Below are 26,980 nucleotides of genomic sequence, written 5' to 3' on the forward strand. Positions count from 1 at the left end.
AAGAGTGAATGTCACTGTCCTTTTTCTCTTTTTCTCTGGTCATGTAGCACTAATTTTAAAAGTTTGTGTCTTTCTCCTGCTGAGGGCGCCAAATTTTACATAAGAAGTCTCTTTATTTTGGTGAAATACTGCTTTAATGACTTTAATGATGCTTGATAGCTTGTGATTTTAGCCTGCGTTAGCTGGTTGAAGGCTGGTGTTAAGGCTCCCCTTTAAATTAACTTAAACCCCCTTTTTGCTTTAGTAAAAGTGTTATGGCAGCACCTGTGCAGATCCCCAGAAATCTGAGGTAGTGATCTTCATCATGAGATGATTTGGAAAACTTTCCTGCTGTGGTTTATCAAAATTTGTAGCAGCCACTTCAGAAATACTCTGAACAGATCAGAATTAGGTGTGGAAACTGGAACGGAACCAGTTCCATGTTGGTGGAAAAGAGGTAGGAGTGAACAACTCCTTTAACTCTTTAAAACCTGGAGCAACATCACTTTTCTTGTGCTGTTTTCAGATACCTTTCATAAGTATTTAAACATTTCAATCTTGATCAATTTGGGGCCTTTTCTTTAAAAAAACATAAAAATTTCTTTCCGTTACTTGCCAAGTTGCCCATTGCCTTTTCCCCCACATTTTCACAAGAAATCAAAAGAGTTTTCCCCAGTTTAAAAGATAAAAATGCTTGTGAAAGGCAGCTGTACCCTGTACAGAAAAATGATGTTGGTCCAGGTTTCAAAGGGCTAACATGACATAACAAAATTATTACAACTTTAAATTTGTTTTTCTTTTTTTTTCAACATACTTATAAATAACTTTCAGGGAATATTCTAGTACTTTTTACTAATTTATTGTTGATTTTGGGGTCATTTCTTCTATCATTGCCTTCTTCCAATGCTTTTAAAAAGAAATCAAGCCAGTTTGCTCAAAGAGCTAAGTCAAGAGCTTCTGAGAAAAGTGAAGACTAATCATATCATACTCCTCTCTATAAAAGAATATGAAAAACATCTATCAATAGCCCCAAAACAGTCATCTCTGTTACTAATCTGATCATTACAATGACTAATGCACAATTCTGGATCAGAGCCGTCAGCTTTATTTTGCACAATGACCAAGTAGCAAAAAAGGTCAACCACTTGTAGGAAACAGATTTTTACAAACATAATTACACAGTCCCATGTGTGATGACTCTCCAGAAGATGTCAGTGCATCTGCAGCTTTCAGTCTGCGTCTTGTTGTGAATACATCCCACTGTGAGTGCACCTTTAACGCACATAGTTCTTGGGATACAGCTTAAAGAGCTTCCCCTCCTGCTTGGGGTTAAATCCATATCTCTCCAGCTGATCTTTGTTGAAAGTGCCCTCTTCAAAGTCCTTCCTGATCTGAGGGGCCACAACTTCAGCGAACACGCTCTCTGCTGTGAGTGGAGGCTCTGTTCCTCGAGGGCAACGATATGATACATAGGGTTTGAGTTTGAATCCCTCTAAGTTAGGAACCACAAACTCTGGGATCATGGCCCGTATGGACAGAAATTTCCTGCTGGGGAGCTTCACTCCTGTGGGTCGCGAGCCCCTGCCTTTATTATGAGTCCTTGATCCACGCTTGCTAGTGAACTCAGACATCCTGTCCGCTCCTCTGATCAGACCCCGCAACAGCGTGGATAATACACCCATGGTGCCACAGCGTTTCTTCCTGACAGGCCAGAGGAAACCTGCAAAGAATAACTACTTGTTACTACGTTCTTGGGGAAACAACACAAGAACACCACAGAAAACCCATATTTTGCCACCAGAAGTAGCTGTCATGATTATTTCTCAAAACTGACGAGTGATGGATATCCTGGTTTATCCCTTTAAAACCTGAAAATTAGTCTGATATCTTATAAATTTTTGTAAAAAAAAAAAAAAAACATGGAAGAAAAAAGGCAATGACCAACTTAGCAAGAAATGTCTTCACAAATTGCAATTAAAAAAGTAAAACATGACAAGAAAATTACCTAAAAAATTATTTTTTGTAAAAAAATAAATAAATAAAAGAGGGGAGGATTAGTAGAAAATCAACTAAAACACAGGGAAAAAAATGTCCATAAATCTGAGCCATTCGCAGTTTCACTGTGTGTACTAAAACTTGCATGGCTTAATCTTGAGACAAGCATATGCTCCTGGCAGGATCAACCAGGTAGCCCTCTGGCTCATTTTTAGCCATATCTTGTTAAGTTGCTTGTCGCCTCTTCACCATATTTTTGAAAGAAATCAAACCATTTGTTCAGGTTTCAGAGGGTCATACGTGTGGAGAAATTATGACAACCGGAAGATCAAATGAGCCCAAAGAAGCGATCGGTATTTTGTATTCTCATCAGTCATCATCATTTCTAATCACTTATTTATATCTTTGCTATGTTGAATAATATGTTTTTTCTGACACGCTAGCGTTTGTTTGCTAACACTTACGGATGGATGGATGCTAACGTTAGCTAGCTTTAACTTAAACTAACGAGGCAGCTAATGCTGCACCGTCCGCTGGCAAGCTAATAGTTAACTCATTTATGCGTTTAGCCAAAAAATTTTGTTACAGATTATGCATTATAAATTTAAATAGCCTATAAGTTCATAAACTATGACAAAGTTACCTTCTCTAACCTTGAGTCCACTGTGGGTCCAATGCAGGCAATGTGCCGGACTGTCTTAGGAAGTGCGCAGTGATTGGCTACAAGGCAACGTTCTTCACCAATAACAATCCGAGATACTGAACTGTCAGTGAGTGGGGTGCGTCACGAGCGTCAAGTAAATCAGAATACAGACAAAATATCCTTCAAAATAAAATGTGATATTCAGATCCTTAAGTAAAAGTACTTATACCACACTGTGAAAGTACTTAGTTACAAATGAAAGTCATTGAAAATGTCACATAAGTAAAACTAAGTAAGTACTAAACTAAGTATAATCAAGAACGTGTACTTTAAGTACCCCCCATATAATACAAAAAGAAACAACACACCCCAAAAACCTCAAAATTATTTAAAAGAAAAAAAATAGACAGAAAAAATATATTTAAAAAAAGCCACCCCAGCCCCGCCCCTAAAAAAACAAACTTCAAAATTACGAGAAAAAAAAATCATAAAACTCCAAATTAGTTTTAAAAAAAGAAAACTTGAATATTTATCATAATAATCAGCCATTAATTTCTGTAAATCGACTTATTGATAAAAAAAAATGCTGCAGTTGTACTTGGGTAACTGGCTTGGTAATTTAAATTACAACACAACGTCCTATTTTATATTTTTTTCTTATTTTAATGCAAAAATTCTTAATCTGTAAAGTAACTAAAGCTGTCAGATGAATGTAGGTGAATAAAAAAGGATCGTACAATATTTCCCCCTGGAATGTAATAGAGTACAAGCATAAAGTGAAAAGAAAAGACTCAAGTGAAGTCCCTTAAATTTGTACTTAACTACAGTGCTTGAGTCAATGTAGCCTACTTAATTACAGTCCACCACTGCTGTTGATGTTCAGGGCGGTACAACGGACATACTTTGAGGCACAAAAGCGTTAAACTTAACTACTGACTTGCACATTATTTAAATACAGTCTGTCCCACTGGGTCTTCCTGTACGTTCGTCAATAAGGATTTTATTTTGATAGGAACAACAGGACGTTGGCTTGTTTTTCTGTTATTGACACTACTGTCGGGCATGTAGGTGTACACAAAAACTTTGACACAAGAAAGGTACGTGGGAAAATTTGTTTTTTCGGTTCAGTGGAAAAGTTTTAGCTAAAGGTTGCTCTGTTGGTTAACATTTCATAGTGGACTCTGTCAGCGCAGAAGTGTCGGTGCAGTTTACGCTCAGTTTTTGGCTCGTCCTCTGGCTATGTAGCGGACCGCAGAGACACAGGCTGAGTCCGCCGACTGTTTGTGACAACAATTCGGTTACGTCCAACGGTCCGAAAGTTAATGTTAGTTAACTTAATTTTGAGCTGTAATGTCGCCTCTTAACGTATTTTTCAAGTGTAAACCATAAGTTAAGAAGCGTGAGTTACTTTGTATCCACTACCAGCTCTAACATTACATTTTTAATTCCGTCAGTTAGACAATGACTCCCGTGTCATCGCCAAACTCTTAAAATATCTGGTTATCATTTAACTCTGTCGTTTGTTGCTACTTCGAGAAAATAGGCACATATAATCCAAATTTCATACAAATACAAAACATGTATTTTTGAGTGAAGTCAGGCACAAGAAGACAGAGTTATTCAGTATGGAAAGTGAATATGCGACAGAAGCTATCCATATAGATGTATTTTGTAAATAAACTGTGTAGCCTAGATCAATGGTTCTCTAGCCTTTCCATGTCAAGGAGCCTTAACTTGATGAGGTTACTGAGTCACTTTTGATAAGATTACACTTCAGGGACCTCCAGCTGAAAAGATTTGGGTTGTTAGTTCTGATTTAACCATTTGAAACACGGAGCCAAATCACTTTTCAGACACCGTTCACAAGTATTAAAACCTTTGGAATCCTTAGCAAATAAATATATGGGTGAAAAGGCAATTAACAATTTGCTAAGAAGTTTTCATCAAATTGCAAGAAAGCAGTAGATTTATAAAATAATTATTTTTTTAAAGCCAGGGAAAAAACTGCATTTAGGCTATAATAAAACTTATATATTTTTAAGCACCTCCAAAGTCTTGTTTGCCTTGTCTTTTTACATTAGTTTTCATTTTTCTCAGTTTGTTTGGGGTTTTTTGTATGTTTGCTTTTTTTTTTACTAACTTAAGGTAATTTTCTACATCATGTGACAAGAAAATTAACTAAAAACTTTTAAATGTTTTTTGAAATAATGTTTTAATAAAGAGGGGAACATTAGTAGAAAATTACCTAAAAACTAGGGAAAATATCCACAAATAATTATAATAGTTTTTTTCCCCAGCACTGTTTTTTTCAATTTTTTTTTTAGTTTTTAATTTTGATTTTGTACAGGATTTTGCTTATTTTACATGTTTTCTTTTAATTTTTTGTTTTTAATTTTACTAATTTATTGCTGTTTGGGGGTAATGCGCTTGCTGCTCATTACCCTCTTCCCTACTTTTGAAAGAAATCAAGCCATTTTGCTCAGGTTTCAAAGGGTTAAAAGCAGTTGAGGAGATAATCTTGGTGGAAGTGAAATCTATGATCAGAATAGCCACTCTCTGGCTCTTACTCACACTGGGCTCAGTTTTTATGGAAAATTAGATAGTGAAAACAAACTGTTCCTCTGTTTTTTGCAACACCCTGGGATTCCATTATGGGGCCTTGAGGGTACCAAACTCCTGGTTGAGAACCGTCGATTTAGATCCAGCTCCTTATTCTCTGGATGAGTTTTCTCACACTTTTCTGCAGTTGTGTCTCTCTGTGTGTGAGTAGAGCCTGTTAAAGTATTGCAGTGTGTCAGTGCTTGAGAGGGTGTCTGGTTACCATCACTCAGCTTGTGACCTCTTTCTGGAGCCCAGTACGTGATCTTTAACCCAGATTTATTTATTTTTATCAACTTTATTGAAGAAAAGTACACATTACATATGCAAGCATGTCAAACCTTGTGTGTACAGTGGAAATACAACAGTCTACAGTTGCAACGCCCTGGGGGGGATTAAAGTTTGCACAAAAAAGAGAAAAAGAAATAATGAAATAATAATATTTTTTGTTTTTACATTCATAAATAGTATTAAATAAATAAATGTATTGCTTGATACAGATAGCTCTGAAATATTGTTTTTTGCTAACAAATTTAGATTTATAAATAGAACATTTAGTCAATGTAATAAGCAAATCAATCAAATCATACTCGGTTAAAGTTAGGCTAGATATGATCAGCAATACATTTACTCCACAGTTGCTTTGTAGGTCGGCAAGAGAAAAAAAACAAATGCACCAGTGTCTCCCTTCACTCTTCACAAAAGGTACAAGTTACATGCAGTGGTGGAATGTCACTAAGTACATTTACTCACAATTGTACTTAAGTACAAATTTTAGGGGCTTGCACTTTACTTGAGTATTTTCTTTTCATGTCTCTTTGTACTCCACTACATTTTTAAAGAGAAATATTGTACTTTTTACTTCATTTATCTGAATGCTTTAGTAACTTCACAGAGTAAGATCTTTGCACAGAAACACATAAAAATTGTAAAATTTCCTGCCAACTAATTTGATAAATATTTGTGAGTTTTTGTGATTTATATATATATATATGTGTGTGTGTGTGTGTGTGTGTGTGAGTAATTTTTGGTTTTTCTTTGAAATAATTTTTGGGTCTTTTGGGATTAATTTGGGGGTTTCAGGATGTTTCTGTAAGTTTGAGTTTTGGGGGGACTGATTTTTCCTTTCTTTCATTTATTTATTCATTTGCTCTACAATTTAGATTTTTTTGGGTGTTTTGTTTGTTTTTTGTTTTTCGATTTTTCTGTATTTAGAACTTTTGATATTTTTAGCACTTTTTCCCGAACGTACTCTCAGTTTTTTTTTTTTCTTTAAAAAAACATAATCCCAAAACAAGAACTAAAAATCAATCAAAAGTTCTATGGTAAAATCTTGATGCAGGACTTAAACTTGAAGCGGAGTATCTTTAAAGTGTGGTATTCACACTTTTACTTAAGTAAAGGATCTGAATTCTGCTTCCACCTCTGGTTACATCCGTGTCGCAACTCTCTCTAAAACATGTGAAGCACCTCAAAGGATATCTCTTTGACTTTGTTATTCAAAAAAACCCCAAAACAGATTACTGAAACCTTTTGCTCTGTGGCTCGTTGGGCTGTCCATGGAGCCAGGCACTAATGTTTCCAAGTATTCCAGTTCCAGGCTATTAATGTACAATCACAAAAGTGCCATTAAAATATAAACTAAGCACAAAAAGTAAGTAAATTGGTGTTTGGTAGATGATTTCTTTGTTGTAACAATGCTTCTTGGCAATAAATCTTGGAAAGCCTGTTTGTTTCCCTTTTAGATGGTGCCACATTTGTAAGGAACATGCATTTGTGGGATGAGCAGCAGAGCTGAGTATGTGGGTTGCGTCCATGAAAAATTATCCAAATCTTCTTTAAGTTTAGTTACATGTTAGCAAACATAATTTTCGTAAGGTTTATATGCACATTTTTTGTGTAGGAAATGTTATCATTGTTTGACTTCGATCAAAGGTTCTGTTGAAATGATTTCATTTCACTGGTAGTGATGGCCTTGTTTTAGTGTTGCATTGTGTTTTTTAACAGGCATGGAAGACGAGGAAGAGGAGAGCTGCAGTGTTTACCCGGTATGTTTTTCCTCAGCAACATTTACTGCACTTCCCTGTCTGAAAATATAGGTTTCATGTCTTTGTCCTTAGCGAGGTATTCAAGTACAAGATTGAGACCATATAACAGTTGACATAACTCAGATGTGTGCTTTCTTGAGAAACACATGACAAATTCGTGAGTAATATCCCACATGTTTATGTACTTCACAAGTCTGTGCTGGGTAAAAAAAATAGGTTGTAATTTTGCTTTCAGAAAATTACCCTAAAATTTTGAAAGAAAAAAAATAAATGTAAATGTATAATGTAAAAAATGTAAAATGTATAATTATGATGATTATAAATACGTTATTTTGGGGCTGCAATTTTTCCCTATCTTTCAAAAAAAAATAGAAAAATCAAAATCTAATAATTTCTTGTAATGTACAGAAAAGCTTGCCAAGTTGCTCATTCCCTTCTTTCCCTGTGTTTTTCAAAGAAAGCAAACAAATTTGCTCAGGGTTTAGAGGTTTAAATAATTCTAAAAGTGTCTGACTGCAGTACAAAATAGTAATGCTGATTCAGGTGTCAGAGGGTTAATGCTGCTGTCCCAGTCCTCGTTCCGCTCTGTAAATACCTTTAACTACGCGTGTTCCATGTCCAACTGATTTCATCGCCTCAGTGTTGCTCCTGTGGTTGATGTTTCAGAGCCTGGGCCCACTCGGGACTGAGATCAAGGCCAAGATGCAGCATTTTGTGGAGGAGAGGATGGAGGCCAACATGGTAACCACTCTTTTGCACACTGGGCCTCATGCAGCAACTTTCTCTTAAATTTCTCTTTTATTTTCTCTTAATTTTCTGCTAAGAGATAATCTAAGAGAAGTCGACTCAAGATGCACCAAATGTACTGAACCATCCAAATCTGCTCTGAGCAGGTGTGCTCAATAATATATCCCACTGATTATTAATCACCTGTTAGCACAGGTAACACCCCCTAAACACTATGTAAGGGAAGGGTTTGTGCCATGTGCAAAGACTCTGACACATGAACAAGACTGGAGACATGATGCTGAAAAAAAAAAAAGGCTGAAAGAAGAAGAACGTCTGCTGAGTGAAACTTATGTAGTATTAAAAGTAAAAGTGCACATGCAGAAAGGCTTAAATAAATGTAATAAAAGAAAAAGCAGCAAGTCCTCATAAATAAAGTACATATGAGAGGCTGGAACCATGAAATGGTTTTGGCATAGAAAATGACTTACACAATGAAAGAAATATTTGCCAATTAATTTTCTAATTAATCCACTAATTGCTTCAGCTACACTTTTTGTATTTTTGTTTTGTGTGCAAAAAATTGTACAATAGTTCTCTCATAATTGAAGTGGAATAAAACATAGAATTTTCCCTCTAAAATGTAGTGAAGTAGAAGTGGAAAGTGGCATAAGATTAAAATACTCAAGTTATGGAAAAGTTCGTCACATTTGTACTTTAGCATAGTACTTGAGTAAATGTACTTAGATGTACCTTGTATCTTGTAACTGAATTTACAGTAATTGGGATCTCTGCACCAAGTATTAGGCCTGAAATGGAATAATCCAGTCATTACAAATGCTCTCAAACCTGAGCTAAATTAGATTAAATTATTATTTTTCCTTTGTTGGACAACAATTTGTGGCCTGTGAAAGTGAAATGATTTTCTCTTAATTTGGTCAGAGTGCTATGGACCACTTGGAAAATAAGAGAAGAGCAAAAATAAGAAAGCATTGGGGAATCCCAAAAATTAATGGGTACTAACAAAATAAGAACAAGTCTTAGATACGAGCAAAAATAAGAAAATTTGTTTGTATGTTGGTTTTTGTGCATGAGGCCCATTGTTTGGCTTTTTTGGTTTGAGTGAATGTCATAAACATGTGTGATATGTTGCCCTGGAGCTGAGGATGTTCTGGAGACACATGAATGACTTTGTTGTTTATGTTCTTGTCATTTTGCACGTAATGTGGATGGGTAGTATGAATGAGGGTTCTGATATTAAACGTGTCATTTGAAATGTATCCCTAACTGAAATGTTCGGTGTGTTTTTCCTGCAGTGGACGGCTGTGCTGATCGGAGCTGTGACGGTCGTTTCTGTCGTCGGAGTTGTTGTGTTTCTTCTGTACAGAAGATACAAACGGTCAAGTCAGTGACCTGCACACTGTACACCCTGTTCTGTTTCAAAATACATTTATGTCTAAGATTTGTCACAATGTGAAGATGTGCAAAATACACCCAAATACACTGTGCATGTATTCATAAGTGTTGAGTCAGAATAATGATTGTTACAGTATTCAATGTTTTTATATTTAGAGGCAGCAGAAACGTTCTCAGTTCATACAAGCATGCCGTTAAAGGATTCTGTTTTAACTGATTATTGGTTTAAGAAAAACCACCAGTAGTTAATATCATGTCATGTCATTTTCAAAAATACAACTAGTAGTCAGTGCATGAGTTTTGTTTTTCTCTGGGACTAAATGTCCTGCAGGATGATTTAATCACCCAGATTTAACTGCTTCAGCCTGGTACATCAGTTCACACCCCCTCAAGTTTTATTATTGTTTAAAAGTACAGTTGAAAATCAGACAGCACAGCAATCATTCGCACCTTAAGCAACCCATCAAGCTCTTTCAAATAGCCAGCAAGCCAACAAGCAAGAAAAAAAAACAAAGAAAAGAAAAGAAAACAACTAAAAACAAACAAAAACAAGCAAACAACAAAAGCAAAAATAGCAACAACAGCACCCAAAAAGACAAACCAACAACAAATAGATAAAAAAAATGATATTAAGAAAGAAGGTAAATAAATGAATAAATGAACTGATTGTAAACTTGATATCTGTAGTGAGTAAGTTTTTGTGCATGCTTCATCAAAGTGAAGTGTTTTAATGCAGTAATTATTCCATCTGTTGTCTATAGGACATACTGTAGTTGCTAAGAAGGGGGACCATATGGAGTTATACTCGTCTACTGAGCCTTTATTCATATAAATCGTTTTTTTTGAGTCCAGCTGTTTTCAACAGTGCATCAGCGCAGTCTTGAATGTGTGGAGTGCTGCAGTCTCCCCATTTATACAAAATCAACTTTTTGCAACAGCAAAGCAGCCCATTACATCAGTTCAGTGCTAGCAGGATTAACACAGAGCGACTCATACGTTTGATTGTAAGTGGTCTAACAGAGGATAACTGGTGTGTTCCAGAGGAGGAGGCTGGTGTTCCTCACTATCGCTTCAGGAAGAGAGACAAGGTGATGTTCTACGGCCGAAAGATCATGAGAAAGGTCAGTGCGTTCTTTAACATTCCACCCAGTGTCGCCCCTTTCTATGGACACATAGAACACTTTGCAAAGGGCCCAGTGTGTCCCAGGGGCCCCCTGCTGCAGTGTGGATTTATTTTATAAATAATGATAACCAGGTCCCACCTGGCTGTGTATGTGTTTTGCGTTTTTCTTTATTTTTTGACAGTTATTAAATACCCTGTCAACAGTGTTTTAATCTGATGTCAAGGTGTCTGCAGGTCCTTACAAAATACAAATAAATAATTTCAATTTGACAAAGTCTTTATTTTGAATTTGCTAGGTCGTAATTGCCAAAAACATTTGGTCTAATTTCGTTGATTCATTTTTTAGATTTCTGTTTGTCAGCATAAGTCGAACTCCTCCGACTTTATAAATCTTTAAACCTGCTTCTGATTTTGATAGTCGTTGTACTTTATATCTGCACTCACCTGTTGGCAAAATGTAGATTAACCTAATTTACACTAATAACTATATTCCTTCCTCAAACCTACTTGCAATTTTATATATATTGGGACTAAATTATTTGATTTGAATGAATACATTACATAGTCTTAATTTTGAATTTGTTAGGCCGTAATTGCCACAGATAATTGGTCTTTTTTTCATTGATCCATCTTTAAATTTCCTTTTGTCAACAAAAGTCAAACTCTTCTGTATGAAAGTCCACTTGTCTGACGTTACAAATTTTCAAGCCTGCCTCTGTTGTTGTACTTTATATCTGTACTCACCTTTTTGTAAAATGTAGATTAGCCTAATTTACTCTGATAACAATTTTTCTCAAGAAAATTTACATATATACCACCTTTATTCTTATTTGAAACATTTGAATGACAAAAATATAACCAGTCCAAAAATCTTTATTAAATGTGGTAAAAAATGATCTTGAAAAGGTCTCTAAAATCATTAAATATCAGCAACTTATATACCCGTATACACCCTGATATAGTATTTCAGTGCACTATCCTTTCTTTTCCCTCTGAAACATTAAAGAGGCTGACTGTCTGCTCACTGTATGCATGTTTCGGCCCTCTGTCAGGGGCCGCGGCTACACGGGTGGTCCCTGGCCTCACTTTAGAGTCACATTTTTCTGAAAGATGAATACCTGGAAACCTTTGAAAAACTATAAGGCTGATAAACAAAACTTTCCCCTATTGAAGGTATTTTTAGAATTCTCAAAGAATCTTTCAACCATCTGAATGAAACAAAAGTTCTGTTGACTGCATTATAAGACTTTTAACCCATTTCCAAGTTCCATGAAGCAAAATGAAAAGTTTTATATTATATTCCATTATTTTATTCTTTCATACACAATTACACTGCTGTTCAAAAGTTTGAAATTATACTGATGTTTTCTTTTTCGGTCAATAATGGATATTTTAACAGATAAAACCTTACGTTTAGTGGATGTTTTCACAGTGCTGCATGACAGGGGAGAATACTGTGTTAAATTTGAATCAGGATTTGTTTTCCAGTTCAGAGAAGTCTAAGTGTCCCTCCATCGTTATTGAACCACAATGGTGCAGCTGGCCTCTAAATATTGAGTTTGTGTATTTTTCTTTGGGCCCTCTCTACTCCTTATTCACCAACATGGACCGTCCTTGTTTTTGCACCTAATTTTGAACACTTCTGAACATTTTGACCAAAAATAAATTGGTACAGAACCCGTAAAGTTGATTCTCAGCTGGAACCAAAAAACAGCAGGCTCTCCGTGACCTGAACTGCGAACCACGACGACATCAGTGGGCGTGTCATATTCTACAGGTTGGAGAAGTCAAGTGAGAAATCATTAGACTAAAATGCAGTGTTCTCATTAATATTTGGTTCATGCTTGTTATTTTGGTTAAAAAGAAATAATTGTAACAACAGAACAGAAGTTCACAGATAATCAAAATAATCTTAATTGTAATTTTGCTGCTACTGTTTACGTCTGTTAATTTCAGCTCTTTATGGAGGGCTATCAGAAGAAAATACCTTCAAAGCACCAATAAATGTTGTTAAATAACCTTTGTTTGTCAAAGGTTGTCAGTCATTTATCTTTCAGAAAAATGGATGCTGCTGTCTGTGATTTATATGTAAAGATGATACGTGAGAGGCACAGACTGTGGCTCTGCTCAGTGAGTAGAGGTTGTAAACTGGTTTGAGAGCACAGCACTGACAGACACCAGCAGAGGCTGTTTACAGTGTGTTGACACCTGCAAGTTTAAGACAATACACAAATATTTAGCAAAAGTGACAAGAGGCTGACTGTACAGGGTGGAGCTACTCTCTCCGGCTCTGCCTTGGAAGTTGCCATGACATTTAAAGTAATAAATTAAACGGCTCAGTTTTTTGGGATCAGGAGTATTCATATCAAATTTCACCCCAAAGCTGGCCAGTTATGGTGTCTTTTTCTGTTGGAGGTGTTGGACAGATGGATGGACAGAAAGTGAGGATTGACTGATTGGTCAAAGACATTGCCATTAATAGGCCCTGTAGTGAGGTGCAACATACCTTATATAACTTCAGTTATCTAATGTGAGCATAACTGGCATTTTCATCATAAGAAACACTTCTGAAACAAAGTCTTCATGTTGCAGGTTCAGACGTTGTCTTCAGCCCCTAATTCAAACTCAGCGTCCCGGCAGAGAGTGAGGAAGAGGACCAAAGTCATGTCTATAGCTCGCAAGTGAGTGTCTTTTTCAGCGTTTGGTGTACACAGAGGAGAGATAAGCTCTGAGGGTTGAAGGTTCACTGTTTGACAAGACAATCTCAACTCAAGGTCCAAGTATATGAACCAACCTTTATCAAAAAGATAAGCTGGTATTTAAAGATACCAGGATACAGAGAATAATACAGAATCAGTGCCAGCCATAATAAGGTTTGATTTAATTTTAAAGACATCTTAAGCTTAGAGTAATTCAAAATTTATTTATTTTTAAGCTTAGAGTAATTCAAAATTCATTAACTTTTTTTTAATTCTCTTTTTATTTGTGACTTTAAAACCACAGCTTCAAAAATACAGACCCCCCCAAACCTTACAATTGTTATGCCTGAGTAAAACTTACAGGATAATCGCTTTTCTTTTCTTTTCTTTTCTTTTCTTTTCTTTTCTTTTCTTTTCTTTTCTTTTCTTTTAAGCACTTAAATACTTGTGTATATCTGTCCACCCCAAGCTCTGTAAGTAAACTTAACTATATACACTAGAACTGAGGGAGTGTACAATACTGCAGGTCCTATCCAAAAGAGGAGAGACAGTTGTTAAGGTCAGCTTTTCCATTTTAAATATATTTCTAAAATTATTCCATACCAGTCTTCCAAAGTGGGTGGTATTGGTTTTAGCCACTTTCTCCAAATGTATTTACAATAAAATGCATGTTTTAATCCCATTCAGCTTAAACCCAAACCGTCATTCACAATTTCTATCATAAAATAAAATAGACAGACGTACGCTTATTTAAAAGGGAGATTTATAATATAAATTCAATGAGGTGATGTTTTTAAGAAAATAATTTAGATGAGAGAATCTGTGTTAAGTGCGTTAAAAAGTAAAATAAAGTAAAAAATAGTTTAGAATTTTGCGCTGAGACTAAGTTCAGAGACTTGTTCTATCAATCAGTTCTATCAAAGAGTGGATCATCCTTCCTAATGTCTTTGTCAGGATCCTACGCATCCGGAGGGAGCCCCCCACCCTGCAGCCCAAGGAGCCTCCTCCCTGCCTGCTGGAGGCTGACCTGACTGAGTTTGATGTGCAGAACTCCCACCTGCCCTCTGAGGTGCTGTACATGCTGAAAAATGTCAGGTCAGTCAAATGATTTATTGCCATATTCCACATGCACATTCACAAATGCACCCAATAAAGAGTCAGTGTAGATCAGTGAGTCAGCTGACAGAGAATTATAGCTAACTATCGTGATAATTGATAAATTATTTAGTAATTTAACAAGCAATTTAACCAACACTGAGTTATCTATATCTCCAAATTTAATTATTATTCAATTATCAGAATAGTTGCTTAATTATCTGGGGAGCCACAATTTCAGCTCTATTCCACTGTGACCAGTGGAGTCCACCTCTCCTGCTGGGGTCTAATACTCACACATAGACTAATAGATTCACGGGAAACTATACATGCTCATACTGGGCATGATGCTGAAGGCACAACTTGATCCATTCACACTTTTCACTTAAAGCAAAATTCAGTCATGAGTTTGGTATCATTGTGTTGGGTGACATTGTTGATCTCAGTCTTTTGTTTGACATGACGTAATGAATCCTTTCATCACCTGGTCTGTTTGGCTGTGCTTTAAACAGACACACCAGATCCTCTTCTTCCTCTGTTGTATTTTTAAGCGAGTAGGTACTGAAGGTGTGTTTTATTCTTCCAGTGGTTGATACATTATTTTGTACAGACCTCCGCAATCTGTATTATTGAAAAGCGCATGGCAGTAACTACAGGTGTTGCCAGACCAACGAGGACTGTAATGTTACTATGTAAAATTATCAACCGGTTTTCTTTAAATAAAAAAATTAAAAAAGGAGATCTTTATACTACAGCTGCTATACATCTTTGGTGTCAGAGTCAAAACTGAATTTGTTATATCCTGGATATGATACAATTTTACACTAGAGTGTGCAGTTCTTTACAGTTGAATCTCCATCAGTTCTGCTAAATTTGTGCACAATTTTTGCAAATGTATGCTCTTAAAGCAACATTATATAGCTCTCTCACCCTAAAATAGCACTTTTGAAGTCAATCTAAAATACACAGAGTTTCAACGAGGAGAGTGGCATCTATCCCACTCCCACAAAGCACCATGTAGCTTGGCCAGTGGGCCGCGGTTCTCTTTACAGAAGTATGTCACACACCAGCCATCAGCTAAAAAGAATGAATGAATGACTTTATTTCAAACTAAAAATGAAAAGATATTATAAACACACACAAAAAGTACAGTGTCCGAAAGGGAGTAGGTAGAAGTAAAGTAATACTGTATATCCCTACCCCTTCTCATTTATTTCTTTTAATAAATATAGTTCCCAAATGTATTTACAACTAGTGAACACACAACCATCCCTACTTTACGTACCACCAAATTAAATAAGTAAATAATTATCCCAGGTTTATTTACAATCCAAATATCCCCCAGCGTTACAAAATAAATATTATCACCCCTAACACAACCTTTCCTTATCCATTTAATGCCAAAAATGTCCTTTTTTAAATAGTTTTTTAAATTTGATTTACATTCGTGCTTTGTTTCAATAAGCCAGTTAGCTTTACTCGGTACTCTGTCCCTGTCAATCTTAAATTAAGCCTTATAAATTTAGAACTGGACAAACCTATCTCAGCTGGCATGCAATAAATGACCCTCTTCAGTGTAACCATTTAGCCACGGCCTACAGACATCATGGCAACAGTTAATGTGTATACACACAGACTCCTCATGCAAACAGTTTGCAAACACTGGGCTGTAGACACTAGTAGAGTCATATTTGCGCAAAATCCAGTAATATTACTGTATCTTGTTCTTTGGCCTCCTCACAGGCTCCACATCGCTCAGCTTGTCAACACTTATTGTCTATGAGGCGGAGACATAACAGCGGGATATGTGTGTTTTATGTGTGTTGCAAAACTGAATAGCCACAAAAGGTGGCTTTAAGGCTATTTTACAAACTGTTGTGTTTTTTGTGGTTGCCTTTGCACATTGATTTTAAATGACTACTAGTCACTCATGGAGATGAAATTAACTCATCCTGCTGCCGCTGCTATCAGCTAGACAAGGTTTTCAAACATAAACATCAGTAAATAAAGGCCATCTTGGAACTCTGCCTTTAATATCAACTACACCAGTAAAGTTTTGTGACTGCATCTTGCATGGTTAGAAAGAAACCAAACTTAGACACCATGATGATTTCACGAGTGATTTTATGTTACAGGATTACTAAGTTAGCAGGTGAGACAAAAAGAGAATAAAAAAAGGTTCTTCATGTTAAAATGTCTGTTAACCATTTCTTTTATGTTATTTTTTGTATGTTATTGGTTTTGTTCATTTAACTTAACAAATGCTAAAGAAAACCCCAAAAAAAACCCCAAAAAACTACGACACATGCCCCTTAGTGATGCTAGAGGTCAGGAAATGCTCAGACCAGTCTGAGGCCGCTCCACAGCCTGCACCACACAAGCAGAGCTCCGCTGTCAGTTTGGACATTCCAGGACGCCGCCATCAGTGTCACAGATGTAAAGACCATTCAACTGTAACTGCATTATTTGCTTCAGCTTGGGTCCAAACTTCCTGTCAGCTGATGTCATTGACATCCACCGCAAAACATTCCAACAGGAAATACAAAGGGACCTATTTAGAATATTTATATTGTCAAGTTTGAAATGGCCTATATTGCAGTCACTGAGTCTGTAGTGCGTTTAATCTGTAAAACAGCAGAAGCTTCTTAACCCAAAACTACAGTTAAATCCTTCCACAACAGAAAACCCAGTGATTACCAGACACATCATAGAACCCATAAACACACCGCAGCCTGAAAACATGTACAACTATAGAGCAGCAGCCTAAAATGTAAGAAGAGGCAAAGAAGGATTAATACAGAACACAAATTGAAGGAGCTGACAGGATCACATTTCACTGGAGTTGTACACTGTATGATTCCCTTGCCCTGAAAAAAAAAAGTAAATATAATTATTAATCTCAATTTATTTTTACTTTATATCCAATTAAGTTTACTTAAAATATTTCTGGATTTATTTAATTTTCTGAAGTTGTTGCAACTTAGAAAGATGACAATTCAGTTCTTTTAAAGTGTCGGCAACTTACAGTAAACCAAGTAAGTCTGACTTAACGTAATCATCACAAAGAGGACTTTGTCCATGATGACGTTAGGAAATCTGTGAGATCTGTTTTCTTAACATGTTTAGGAAATACAAATATATATATATATACTAGTATGCAACTAGCAGAATACAGAACACACAGTAAACTTGGTTTACTGAAGTTGCTAAAATTTAGAAAGATTGATTTAATAAAACTTTTCATGTTTAAGCTGCAATAACTTCACAAAATTAGGTAAATATGACAACATTTTAAGTAAACCTAACAATTACATGAAAAGTAAACTTAAACTCGCATTTTTCTGTAAGTAAAACCAACTTGACAGATTTTACAGTGTGGGACAAATCAATGATTAATAAACTGATGATTATCTAGATGTTATTTTCATAGTGTTACATTTTGTTACTGTTAATGGAAAAATGGTTATTATCATTAGCAGTAACAGGACTTCACAGTGTGTGCACATGTGTTGTAACCAGGGTGCTGGGCCACTTTGAGAAGCCTTTGTTCCTGGAGCTGTGTCGTCACATGGTGCTGATTCAGCTGCATCAGGGAGAGGCTCTCTTCAGACCTGGGGACACTGACGACAGTATTTACGTGGTTCAAGATGGCCGCCTGGAGCTGTGCATCCACGAGAGCGTAAGACCACATTAATAACCCACACTTACCCATGGATCAGTGCTTGTTTTCTTTTCTATGTCATGTATGTTGTTGTTCAAATGACTAAAATGTTGAAACCGTCACTGTGTTGTAACTGTTTCACTTGACATGTGATTGTGTGTTGTTACTGCAGGACGGTACAGATGCCGTAGTAAAGGAGGTGTTACCAGGAGACAGTGTTCACAGTTTGCTCAGTATCCTGGACATCATCACTGTACGTCTTCACTCACACATATTATACACCTGTATTTGAGGATAGATTTTTTTTAAAAATTAGCTTTGGCATTTCACATTACATTAACGAGTTAATTATACTGCCATTAAAGTTCGTACATAATGCAGTCATTTTTAAAATCGTGAATCACCAGCTGACATTCTTGCCTTAAAGAGGCTGTACAGGTCTGAGTTCTGAGAGTGATGATACTGGATGATCTGAAACTAGAAGACCTGAGAAATCAAGCCATGGCATGCTAGCCCTTCAGTAAGAGGGTTGACTAAAGTTAGGCTTAATTTTGGCAATTAAAAAACAGCATGGCCATTTCACAGAGATCCCTTGACGTCTGACCTCAAGATATCTGAATGAAAATGGGTTGTATGGGTACCCATGAGTCTTCACTTTACAGACATGCTGGTTCAGGCGTGGTCACAAAACAATTATTAGACTTGTCTTTAAGACACATGTTTGTTTTTTAAGTAATAAATGCATACAAACTTTAAAACAAAATTATATCCAAAACACATGTCAAGTTGACATTGACACTATCTTCAGTTTTCTATCCTCCAAATAGGGATGGGGCCTTGAGGTTTTATGAAATAGCTTACCTGCATGTGCCACTCTGGTGTCATGGCATCAGAAGCTTTTTGGTGGCATAATTGTCTAATAATGAGTAAAGTTAGCAAGTTGGCTAACTGTTGGCTTATCTGCAGATACCTGACAAGTTCAAGAATGTATGGCTGTCTCACTTTATAGGCCTTCTCATTTCTAATTTCCTCAGTAAATTCACTGAAATGGGGAAAAATAATATGGAAAGGTTTTAAAAATTCATTAGTAAACAAAGAGAGAAACCCCCTCACACTGTCCTGCTTAATGCTGACATATTTATTGAGTGAAAAAGAGCAACGGTTCCATCTAGCAGACGTTTATCAGGTGTAATGGCAGCATGCTGCCGTCATACTTGATGAAGGTCAGCTAGACCGAAATGTCTTTTTTGTCATTCAATATATCAGCAGTAAGCAGGACAGTGTGTGGGAGTTCCTCTCTTTGCTTATAAATTGCACTGTCCTCCGACGCACCTGTCACATATTCAGGTGTGCAGAGATTCTCTTTGGCAATTTCAAAAATCCATTTGAAAAAAATGTATGGGAATTCTGTGTATAGTCTATGTGGAGGTCTTTGCTCAGTGAAGATTTATCCATTGTTAATAATGATGTCAACGCTAGTTTTAGACTTGTTTTTACCAAAAAACTTTTGCAAATCTTTCACCCTTTGTATCTTGTGTATTTCAGGGTTACCCTGCACCTTATAAAACAGTGTCTGCAAGAGCTGCAGTTCCCTCCACCATCCTGCGTCTTCCAGCCGCAGCCTTCGAGTCAGTCTTTGACAAATATCCTGAAACTCTGGTCCGTGTCATTCAGGTAAAACGTCAGCTGATAATCAGAGGTGCAAGTGCCATCTTAGCCAATTCATAACCTGCAACAAAAGCATAGGCAGCTTCTGAATATAGATCAATTTCCTCTTTTTTGGCATTTCAGTGCAGTTTGTGTCCTCTGTCCTCTGTAGATAATCATGGTGCGTCTGCAGAGAGTCACCTTCCTTGCCTTACACAACTACCTCGGCCTGACCACCGAGCTCTTTAACCCGGTACTGTGCTGTTCCAGACTGACATGATTTGTGCAAAAATGTTTTAGATAGGATAACCTCACTTTTTACTTGCCCATACTGCCATTTATGACCTCACACATATTTTTTCTCTTTTGTTGTCTTTTTCTTGCATATTTTAGCAGCATTTTGAGAGTCAGACTTATTCCAGAGTTATTATTCTTCCATAATAAAAGTATTCTCCACCGAGCTATTAAAGAGGTAAATGAGGTTACATTTGTTTGCCTTTTGGACAGATTTTTCCAGCTTCAGGTTTACCAAATATAGCAATCTTTGGGGAAGGCTCTATTACTTGTTCTAATTTCACTGAAATTATTCAAAGATAAGACAGTACTCCCCAGACTCACATGACCAAAACATGTGAATGGCATTGCAAGCATACTGGGAACATCTGTCACAAGTGTCAGCCATAATCAGGTATAGCTTTATCCCTATGAACTTAAAATTGTTATAATTGTATTAGTTGAAGTTTTACACAAGATGAGCAAGATTTTATTTCTGTGAGCGCCTTTTTCCATCAACCATCAGACATGAAAATGCCATGTTCTAAATTCCCTTTCAGTTTTCAGTTTTAAGCAAAGCCAGGGGTGTATCCGAAGCTAAGAGGTCATATAGAAACAAAATGTATCTTCTTGTTGTTTTTGTTACTGGTAAAAGATTATCAATTTCTGAAGACAGTGGGGCATATGGAAAAGAGGGTGTATTTGATTGAAGAAAATACCATATTTGAAAGTACCCAAAGAGATCAGATTACTGTGGATTGAAGGCAGTGCTTATTTTTCTCTTTTCGTACACTAACATTGAATAACAACACATTCACCCAAAGAAATCAGAAAGCTAGTAGATGTTTAAAGCTCTTGAAATTGCATTGTGCACTTTATATTTTCCTGCATGTACTCACTCACTCTTGAGAGAAGTGTACTTTTTTGTCTGTCCAGTCATGAAAGTAATTGAAGCAATAATAATATGCACAATTCTGACTGCAGTGCTCTTTATTTACTAAGTTTTAAGTAGGTGCACTTTATTCTTGCAATATGTTTTATTTCATTATGTTCTAAGTCCCATTTTTTTTACATTTTGTAAAATACAATAAAGTATTGCACCTTGAACTAATGACTAAAGAAAAAAATCTGGACCCTGTGGTTGAATTAAATGTTGTGTTACAGGAGAGCCAAGCCATCTCCCTGGTGTCAGTGGCCAATGTTTTGGGTGAGGGTCATCCACACAAAGGCCTCCGCAGGCAGCCTTCCCAACCTGATGAAATGGGCGCCGAAAAGGGAGACACAGGTCAGAGACAACCACCTTCTCTCAACATTTCACTGTTGCAGGCTGCAGTCATGGATGTGCAGTAATGTTGTGTAATTGTGATTGTCTAAAGCTCTCTGTTTTCTTGTTACACACTGCAACAGAAAAGTCCAGCTTCTCTGACGGGTCCTCATCTAAATACAGGAAACCTCGCTCTCTCTCCACCCCAATGGCTGTTACAGGTATACACACACACACACACACACACACACACACACAAAATATATTTTTTACGTTATTAAGTACTCTTTTTTGCATAAAAATCTAAGACACATTCAGAAGGTTTTCCTTTAAGTTTGCTTAATTTAATGTCAAAAAAGTGAAACACATTTTTGTGGAATTTTTGCAAGTCACCTTTGATAACTTGAAAACATATCACCAATCATTTCTGAAAACTGCCTCTTACTAAAAGTCATTGCTAATGTTCTCATACACAAGCTCTAACATGCATGTTTTATGCTTCCTTTAAGGATTAAAGAGCACTTAGAGGTGAAGCTTCTAGACTTGAATAAATACATAAAAACCCTGGTTGGAACGGGGTTTGGTCCATGGGCGGGGGCCCTTTTGTGCAGAGTTTGCATGTTCTCCCTGTGTCCCCGTGCATGTTCTCCCTGTGTCTGCATGGGTTCTCTCCAGGGTCTCCGGCTTCCTCCCACAGTCCGAAGACAACTTGTTAAGAAATGTTCCATGAACAAGAACTTAGTAGATTAAGAAAATTATTTTTTAAAAGCTAGGGAAAAAAGATATTATAATTATGATAATTACATATATGAAACCATGTTACAAAATTATTACGAACTTTTAAACATTTTTTTATTCTCTTGTTTGTTGTTTTTTTAACCATTCTTTTTATTATTCTTTTTTTTGTTGTTTTCAGGTAATTTTCTTGTACTTTTTTACATTTGTTTTGCTATTTGAAATTTGCTTAACTTTCAAAGGGTTAAATGCAGCTGCAGTTAAAGCTACCATCATTAGCAGGTCTGTACACTACAACCAATGCTGCAGCCTCTATAGACACAATAGCAGGTCAGATACTTCTCCACTCCATGTCAATGAATATTATTGCTGATATAAACCTAAGTGATCTATACACATAATTTTGTGTTTTGCAGGTGAAATGTCAGTTGACCTCAACAGAGTGTACGAACGGGCTCGAGTTGCCAAAGAGGACGCGCTGTCTCAAAGTCCTGTGAAGGTCTGTGGAGGAGATTTTCTTTCTTGCACATGCTGCTGGTTTGAATCCATATTTAAACACCTGTGTCCGGTTTCATAAGAGATATTTTACAATAGTGTGTAAAGTGCAGAAAAAAAAGGCTTGTTACTGTTGAGTTCTTCCAGAAGACATTTTCTGCTATAGTGAAACATGGACATATTAAGAAAACTGAATACACAACTGGAGGCAGTGTCCTTTTCATTCCTATGAAAGTCTCTCAATGGCACATTAAGTCAAAAAAGTTTGACTTTGCGGGTGTGAAGCTATGTGAGCTTCTACATCGTTAGGGCCCTTAGAGCGGATGCACTAGAGACTTCGTCCACCAACTCCTGGTTTATGTGCTCTGCTACATGAATGATGATAAAAGGATTCAATTGTGCAGCTTTTTTAGACTTTTCAAATGTTACCTTGTAACAATTCACCAAAAAAAAAACATACATGGTGAAAAGGTACATGCGCTTATAAACAGGTTACAGGTGGCTCTTTTCTGTGGTAATCCAAATGAAATGGAATAATTAGCTGTATTTCCAAATCTACCAGAAAATCTCACACTTTTCAACATCAAAATCAAGATTTTAGATTCACCAAAGAGAGTCAACTTGTTACCTAAATTATCTTAAATGAATCAAATTAAATCTGCCCTGCTGACAGGCGGTGATATCAGGAAACCAGTACCCAGTAGTCCCCAAAGTTCCCAAAAGTAGTTCCTTGACATAGTCCAATATACTTACCGTCCCACAGTTTGCAAAAGAAGGAAAAAGAAGCAACAACAACAGAAAACTAATTTTGGCTCCTTTTTACTTAAGCATGTTTTCATATCCCACTGCTGTATTTTTTAGGTTTACAGGCCATTTTGAAAAGGTGTTTAATGTGTAAATGTGAAATATTTGTAATAGAATTTGCCCTTGTATATAAATATTTCTTTACAAAAAACAAACAAAAAAAAAAGCTCCTTTTGGCGAGGTAGGTAGGAGCGTGATGAGACACTGTAGTTCAGACCATACAAAGCCACGTTGTCTAACTACACGTCCTGTCGGCAGAATAGATCCTGCTGTGCAGGAATCCACAAAAGCTCCTAAAGAAAAATCCACAGTTCACAGTTAAATCCTTCAGTAAAAAAAGTAACCAAAACTCCTTTACCGCCGACCTCCCAAACACCGACTGTTGACACAGCCTCTTCTGTTTTTCCTACGTCACTTCCCCTTCAATACATCAGGTGAGCAAAAATGAGTAAATAAATATATAAATACTGAATAAACAGAAATCGGGCGGCCTCTAGCTCAGTGAGTAGAGTGTGCACCCCATGTTGGCTGAGTCCTTTGCAGCGGCCCAGGTTCTGTTCCGGCTTGCGGCCCTTTGCTGCATGTCATCCCCATTCTTTCTCCCCCTTTCCTGTCACTCTGTAACTGTGCTATAATAAAGGCATAAAAAAACAAAAAAATAAAAATCAAGTACGTGTCCAATCGTACCCTAATAAACAGGGTAAATAAACAGGCAACTGAGGCTACTCATAATTTCAGCAGAATTGACAGCAGAATAAAAAACCCTAACACATTTCTGTAGCAGAATGCCCACTGCTTACAGAAGACCCAGGTGACCTTTACAAGCTGACTGAATGGTTCAGATCCTGAAAGTGAAATGACTTCATTTGTGGGACTTAAATGCTCAAAGTTTTTGATCAACTGTATAACGAAAGTCTTTTTACATAATGTAAGTCTATAGGAAAAAGTATTTTTTGGCTCAGTGGCATCACATGACAGACCTGGAAGCTGTACTTACATGGTTGATCACTGTGTCAAATTGGTCTCAAAGCACAGGACTGTTCTGAGGGGCTTGGACTGAGCAGACCCTAGCGTCAGCCATGTTTTTTTTGTTTGAAAAAAGTCGGAATTTGCTTAGAAGTCATAGCAAATTATTTCTACTTCAAATAGTGAAGTCAGTGTGTTTAGGGTTGAGGGACATGCAGCAATGTCAATGATTGAAGCATATAGCAGCTCTCTGTTTTCCTGTCAAAGTACCTGCACAGAACAACTAAAATGGAATTACCTTTAAAGAAGCAGAAAGATTTTGAGAGTAAACAACTGCATTCATATTTGTTTTCAGATTTTTGGCATGTATGCTGGAGCAGAGTATGAGCTCTGACAGCAGGTCATTGATGTTAAACGCATGTTGAAATGATAGAATAATTGATGAGAAGGCAAGAAAGGTGAAAAAAATATAATGGGCACTGATTGTACTCTGGTTACACGTATTACTTTTTAAAGCTACCAAAAAAGGGTTTAAACCCATCATTTAGCTGGTTGAACTGGCAGGTTTTTGTTGTAATCCTGAGTATTTATATGATAGAGAAAAGAAATATCCCATATTCATGTAGCCTAAGCAAAATAATACTTGTTTAAGCAGTACATTACAATGTTACACTGTGCATTTAATGTGTTCTTTTCAGACACTGCATAGGAATAAGCAGGGTTACTGAGAGTGTGTGTTTGATTTAATGTCTCTCTAAAGTCTAAATGACCCTTTTCTGTCTCCTCAGTCGATCCTGAAGAAGAGTGTGACAATGCAGCACACTCCATCTGCTGTTTATCACTACAGTGACGCCAGAGAAGGAAATGTCCAGCATAATAAAGTGAATGCCATTTTCCAAGCTGCCAAAAAGGATCTGCTGCAGGTCATCCAGATACAGGTAGAGTTCAAATGTTAACTGTAAGAAAACAAAAATTCACTGGTGTAAAAAAAATGGTGTGAAAATGTAGTCATTGAAATACTGTAAAAATATGTGAAACATTCTAAGCTAATAATTAATATTTAAGTGATCAGCAGTTTTGTAATCAGAAATCCATGGTTAGTGAAGCAGTTATACCTGGATGCTCTAGACAGATTGGTGTAAAGACATTTTTCAGTGTTTTTCAAATGTTCTGTCTTTTTATCAGGACCCCAACCTGCTGGAGGGGAGAGTGAATCTTCGGCAGGTGAAAGCTGGCACTGTCGTGGCTCACCAGGGAGACCAGGTCAGTCTGATGACAGAAACCCACCTCTCTGTGTGTTGTTCTTGGTGGGACAGACAGTTTATTCAACACCAAATGCGTGTGTACAGAGGAATAAATCCACTGCTGCCTCATAGTGTCCAAAAGTTTTTTCAAATAGAAGAAAGTTAAAATGTATTGAGAGGAATTTGTATTATAGTCAGAGGGGTTAATTTATAGGACAGCTGTAGTGTGGAGAGTGTGTTGACTTTCTTTTCTTGTGTGTGTGTGTGTGTGTGTGTGTGTGTGTTAACTCAGATTGATGTGTTCTTGTTTTGCCTTGACTGTTTAATTCTAGTTTGATTTGATCACGGTATGTGTAGTGATTATTGGAACAGAAATTGGGAATATTCATGTTTGATTTAAAAAAAAAAAAAAAAAAAAAAAAGAGCAGTAAGACAGCATACTAACAGACTTTTTATCATTACATCAGGATTATTGAAACTTAAATATTTATTTGAGTGACACATTATTATCATTGTTTTTTTAAAGATTTTTTTTTGGGCTTTTTGCCTTTATTTGAGCATGAACGAGGGAGAGGGGGGGGCGATGGTTTTGTCTGAGTTTGTGCATTCTCATAATAATAGTAATAATAATTAAAAGTGAAATGAAATAAAATTCAACTTCTTCACAAGTATTAACCACCTTTTTCTCCCTTTAGGTGTGAAATACTCGTTTACAGAATATGTCTGATGGATATTCTCGTGTTGTTTTTCTTACTTATATTTGTATTTATATTCTCACATTTTATTTGGCATGTTAAAAAATAAAGATCTAAAGTAAAGCAAAGTAAATAAACAAAGGCCAGGTTTTCCACTCAGTGACACAGCTGCATGAAGCTGACAAAGAACTCTTCCTCCTCCACGCTTTATGTTTCTTCTCAACACGTTTTCCAGGATGTGAGTGTGGCGTTTGTCATCTCGGGGCTGCTCCATGTTAACCAGCGTATGATCGACCGTGACGAGGAGAGCCTGCTGTTTGTCACCCACCCAGGGGAGATGGTGGGTCACCTGGCCGTCCTCACAGGGGAGCCCCTTATTTTCTCCGTGCGAGCTCACAGAGACTGCACCTTCCTGTCCATATCCAAGGCCCACTTCTACGAGTAGGATCACGCTCACACACACACACACACACACACACACACACACACACACACACACACACACACACAAACAACACTCAGGCGTTTCTTCCCATCACAGCACCAAAGTGCAGAAAAAACCTGTGTTGAACTTTGCAGGATAATGCGCGAGGAGCCCAGGGTGGTGTTGAACGTCGCTCACACTGTGGTGAAGAGAGTGTCACCGTTTGTCAGACAGATTGACTTCGCCCTGGACTGGATGGCTCTGGAGGCTGGACGTGCCGTCTACAGGTATCACTCTATGCAGCTGTTGACAGGCTTCTTACTGAAAGAATGAATGTGTCACTAATAGAAGAAGAAGAAGGTAGAGGGCAGATTTATTTGTAATTTTTTAACCAAGAAAATTTTCAAATAATTATCTCGCCTTTTCAAAACTAATTTTCTTATCACCTTT

At 36.9% G+C, this 26,980-nt stretch overlaps 2 protein-coding genes across 3 annotated transcripts in view; one reads left to right on the forward strand and one right to left on the reverse strand.

Annotated features, from left to right (window-relative positions):
- Positions 1-1,061: 1,061 nt before the first annotated feature.
- Positions 1,062-2,680, reverse strand: mrpl41 (mitochondrial ribosomal protein L41). Of its 2 annotated transcripts, none has more exons than XM_042488514.1 (2): positions 2,618-2,680; positions 1,062-1,699 (listed from the first exon to the last, which is right to left on the reverse strand). In XM_042488514.1, exon 2 carries the CDS (start codon positions 1,659-1,661, stop codon positions 1,254-1,256), a length of 408 nt encoding a protein of 135 aa, XP_042344448.1. In that variant the 5' UTR covers positions 1,662-1,699; positions 2,618-2,680; the 3' UTR covers positions 1,062-1,253. The 2 variants fall into 2 exon arrangements, with proteins under 2 accessions (XP_042344448.1, XP_042344449.1); XM_042488515.1 differs by having other exon boundaries at positions 2,628-2,658.
- A 975-nt stretch (positions 2,681-3,655) lies between these two features.
- The window catches only part of pnpla7b (patatin-like phospholipase domain containing 7b), a 39,863-nt gene continuing 16,538 nt past the window's right edge, over positions 3,656-26,980 (forward strand). The window contains exons 1-18 of the mRNA XM_042488512.1: positions 3,656-3,714; positions 7,223-7,263; positions 7,930-8,004; positions 9,306-9,393; positions 10,447-10,526; positions 13,121-13,209; positions 14,182-14,322; positions 17,842-18,001; positions 18,156-18,236; positions 19,529-19,657; positions 19,803-19,883; positions 21,068-21,188; positions 21,311-21,388; positions 22,319-22,401; positions 24,956-25,105; positions 25,353-25,430; positions 26,342-26,547; positions 26,686-26,817. Coding sequence (XP_042344446.1) covers positions 7,225-7,263; positions 7,930-8,004; positions 9,306-9,393; positions 10,447-10,526; positions 13,121-13,209; positions 14,182-14,322; positions 17,842-18,001; positions 18,156-18,236; positions 19,529-19,657; positions 19,803-19,883; positions 21,068-21,188; positions 21,311-21,388; positions 22,319-22,401; positions 24,956-25,105; positions 25,353-25,430; positions 26,342-26,547; positions 26,686-26,817 — 1,811 coding nt within the window. The 5' untranslated portion in view covers positions 3,656-3,714; positions 7,223-7,224. The remainder of the gene's footprint in view (positions 3,715-7,222; positions 7,264-7,929; positions 8,005-9,305; positions 9,394-10,446; positions 10,527-13,120; positions 13,210-14,181; positions 14,323-17,841; positions 18,002-18,155; positions 18,237-19,528; positions 19,658-19,802; positions 19,884-21,067; positions 21,189-21,310; positions 21,389-22,318; positions 22,402-24,955; positions 25,106-25,352; positions 25,431-26,341; positions 26,548-26,685; positions 26,818-26,980) is intronic.

The sequence above is a fragment of the Plectropomus leopardus genome, chromosome 6, assembly GCF_008729295.1.
Source record: "Plectropomus leopardus isolate mb chromosome 6, YSFRI_Pleo_2.0, whole genome shotgun sequence".
NCBI classification, from domain to species: domain Eukaryota; kingdom Metazoa; phylum Chordata; class Actinopteri; order Perciformes; family Serranidae; genus Plectropomus; species Plectropomus leopardus.

What these genes read in the sequence shown, in the direction of transcription:
- mrpl41 (XM_042488514.1), bottom strand. Translation starts at nt 1,661, where the DNA reads ATGGGTGTATTATCCACGCTGTTGCGGGGTCTGATCAGAGGAGCGGAC.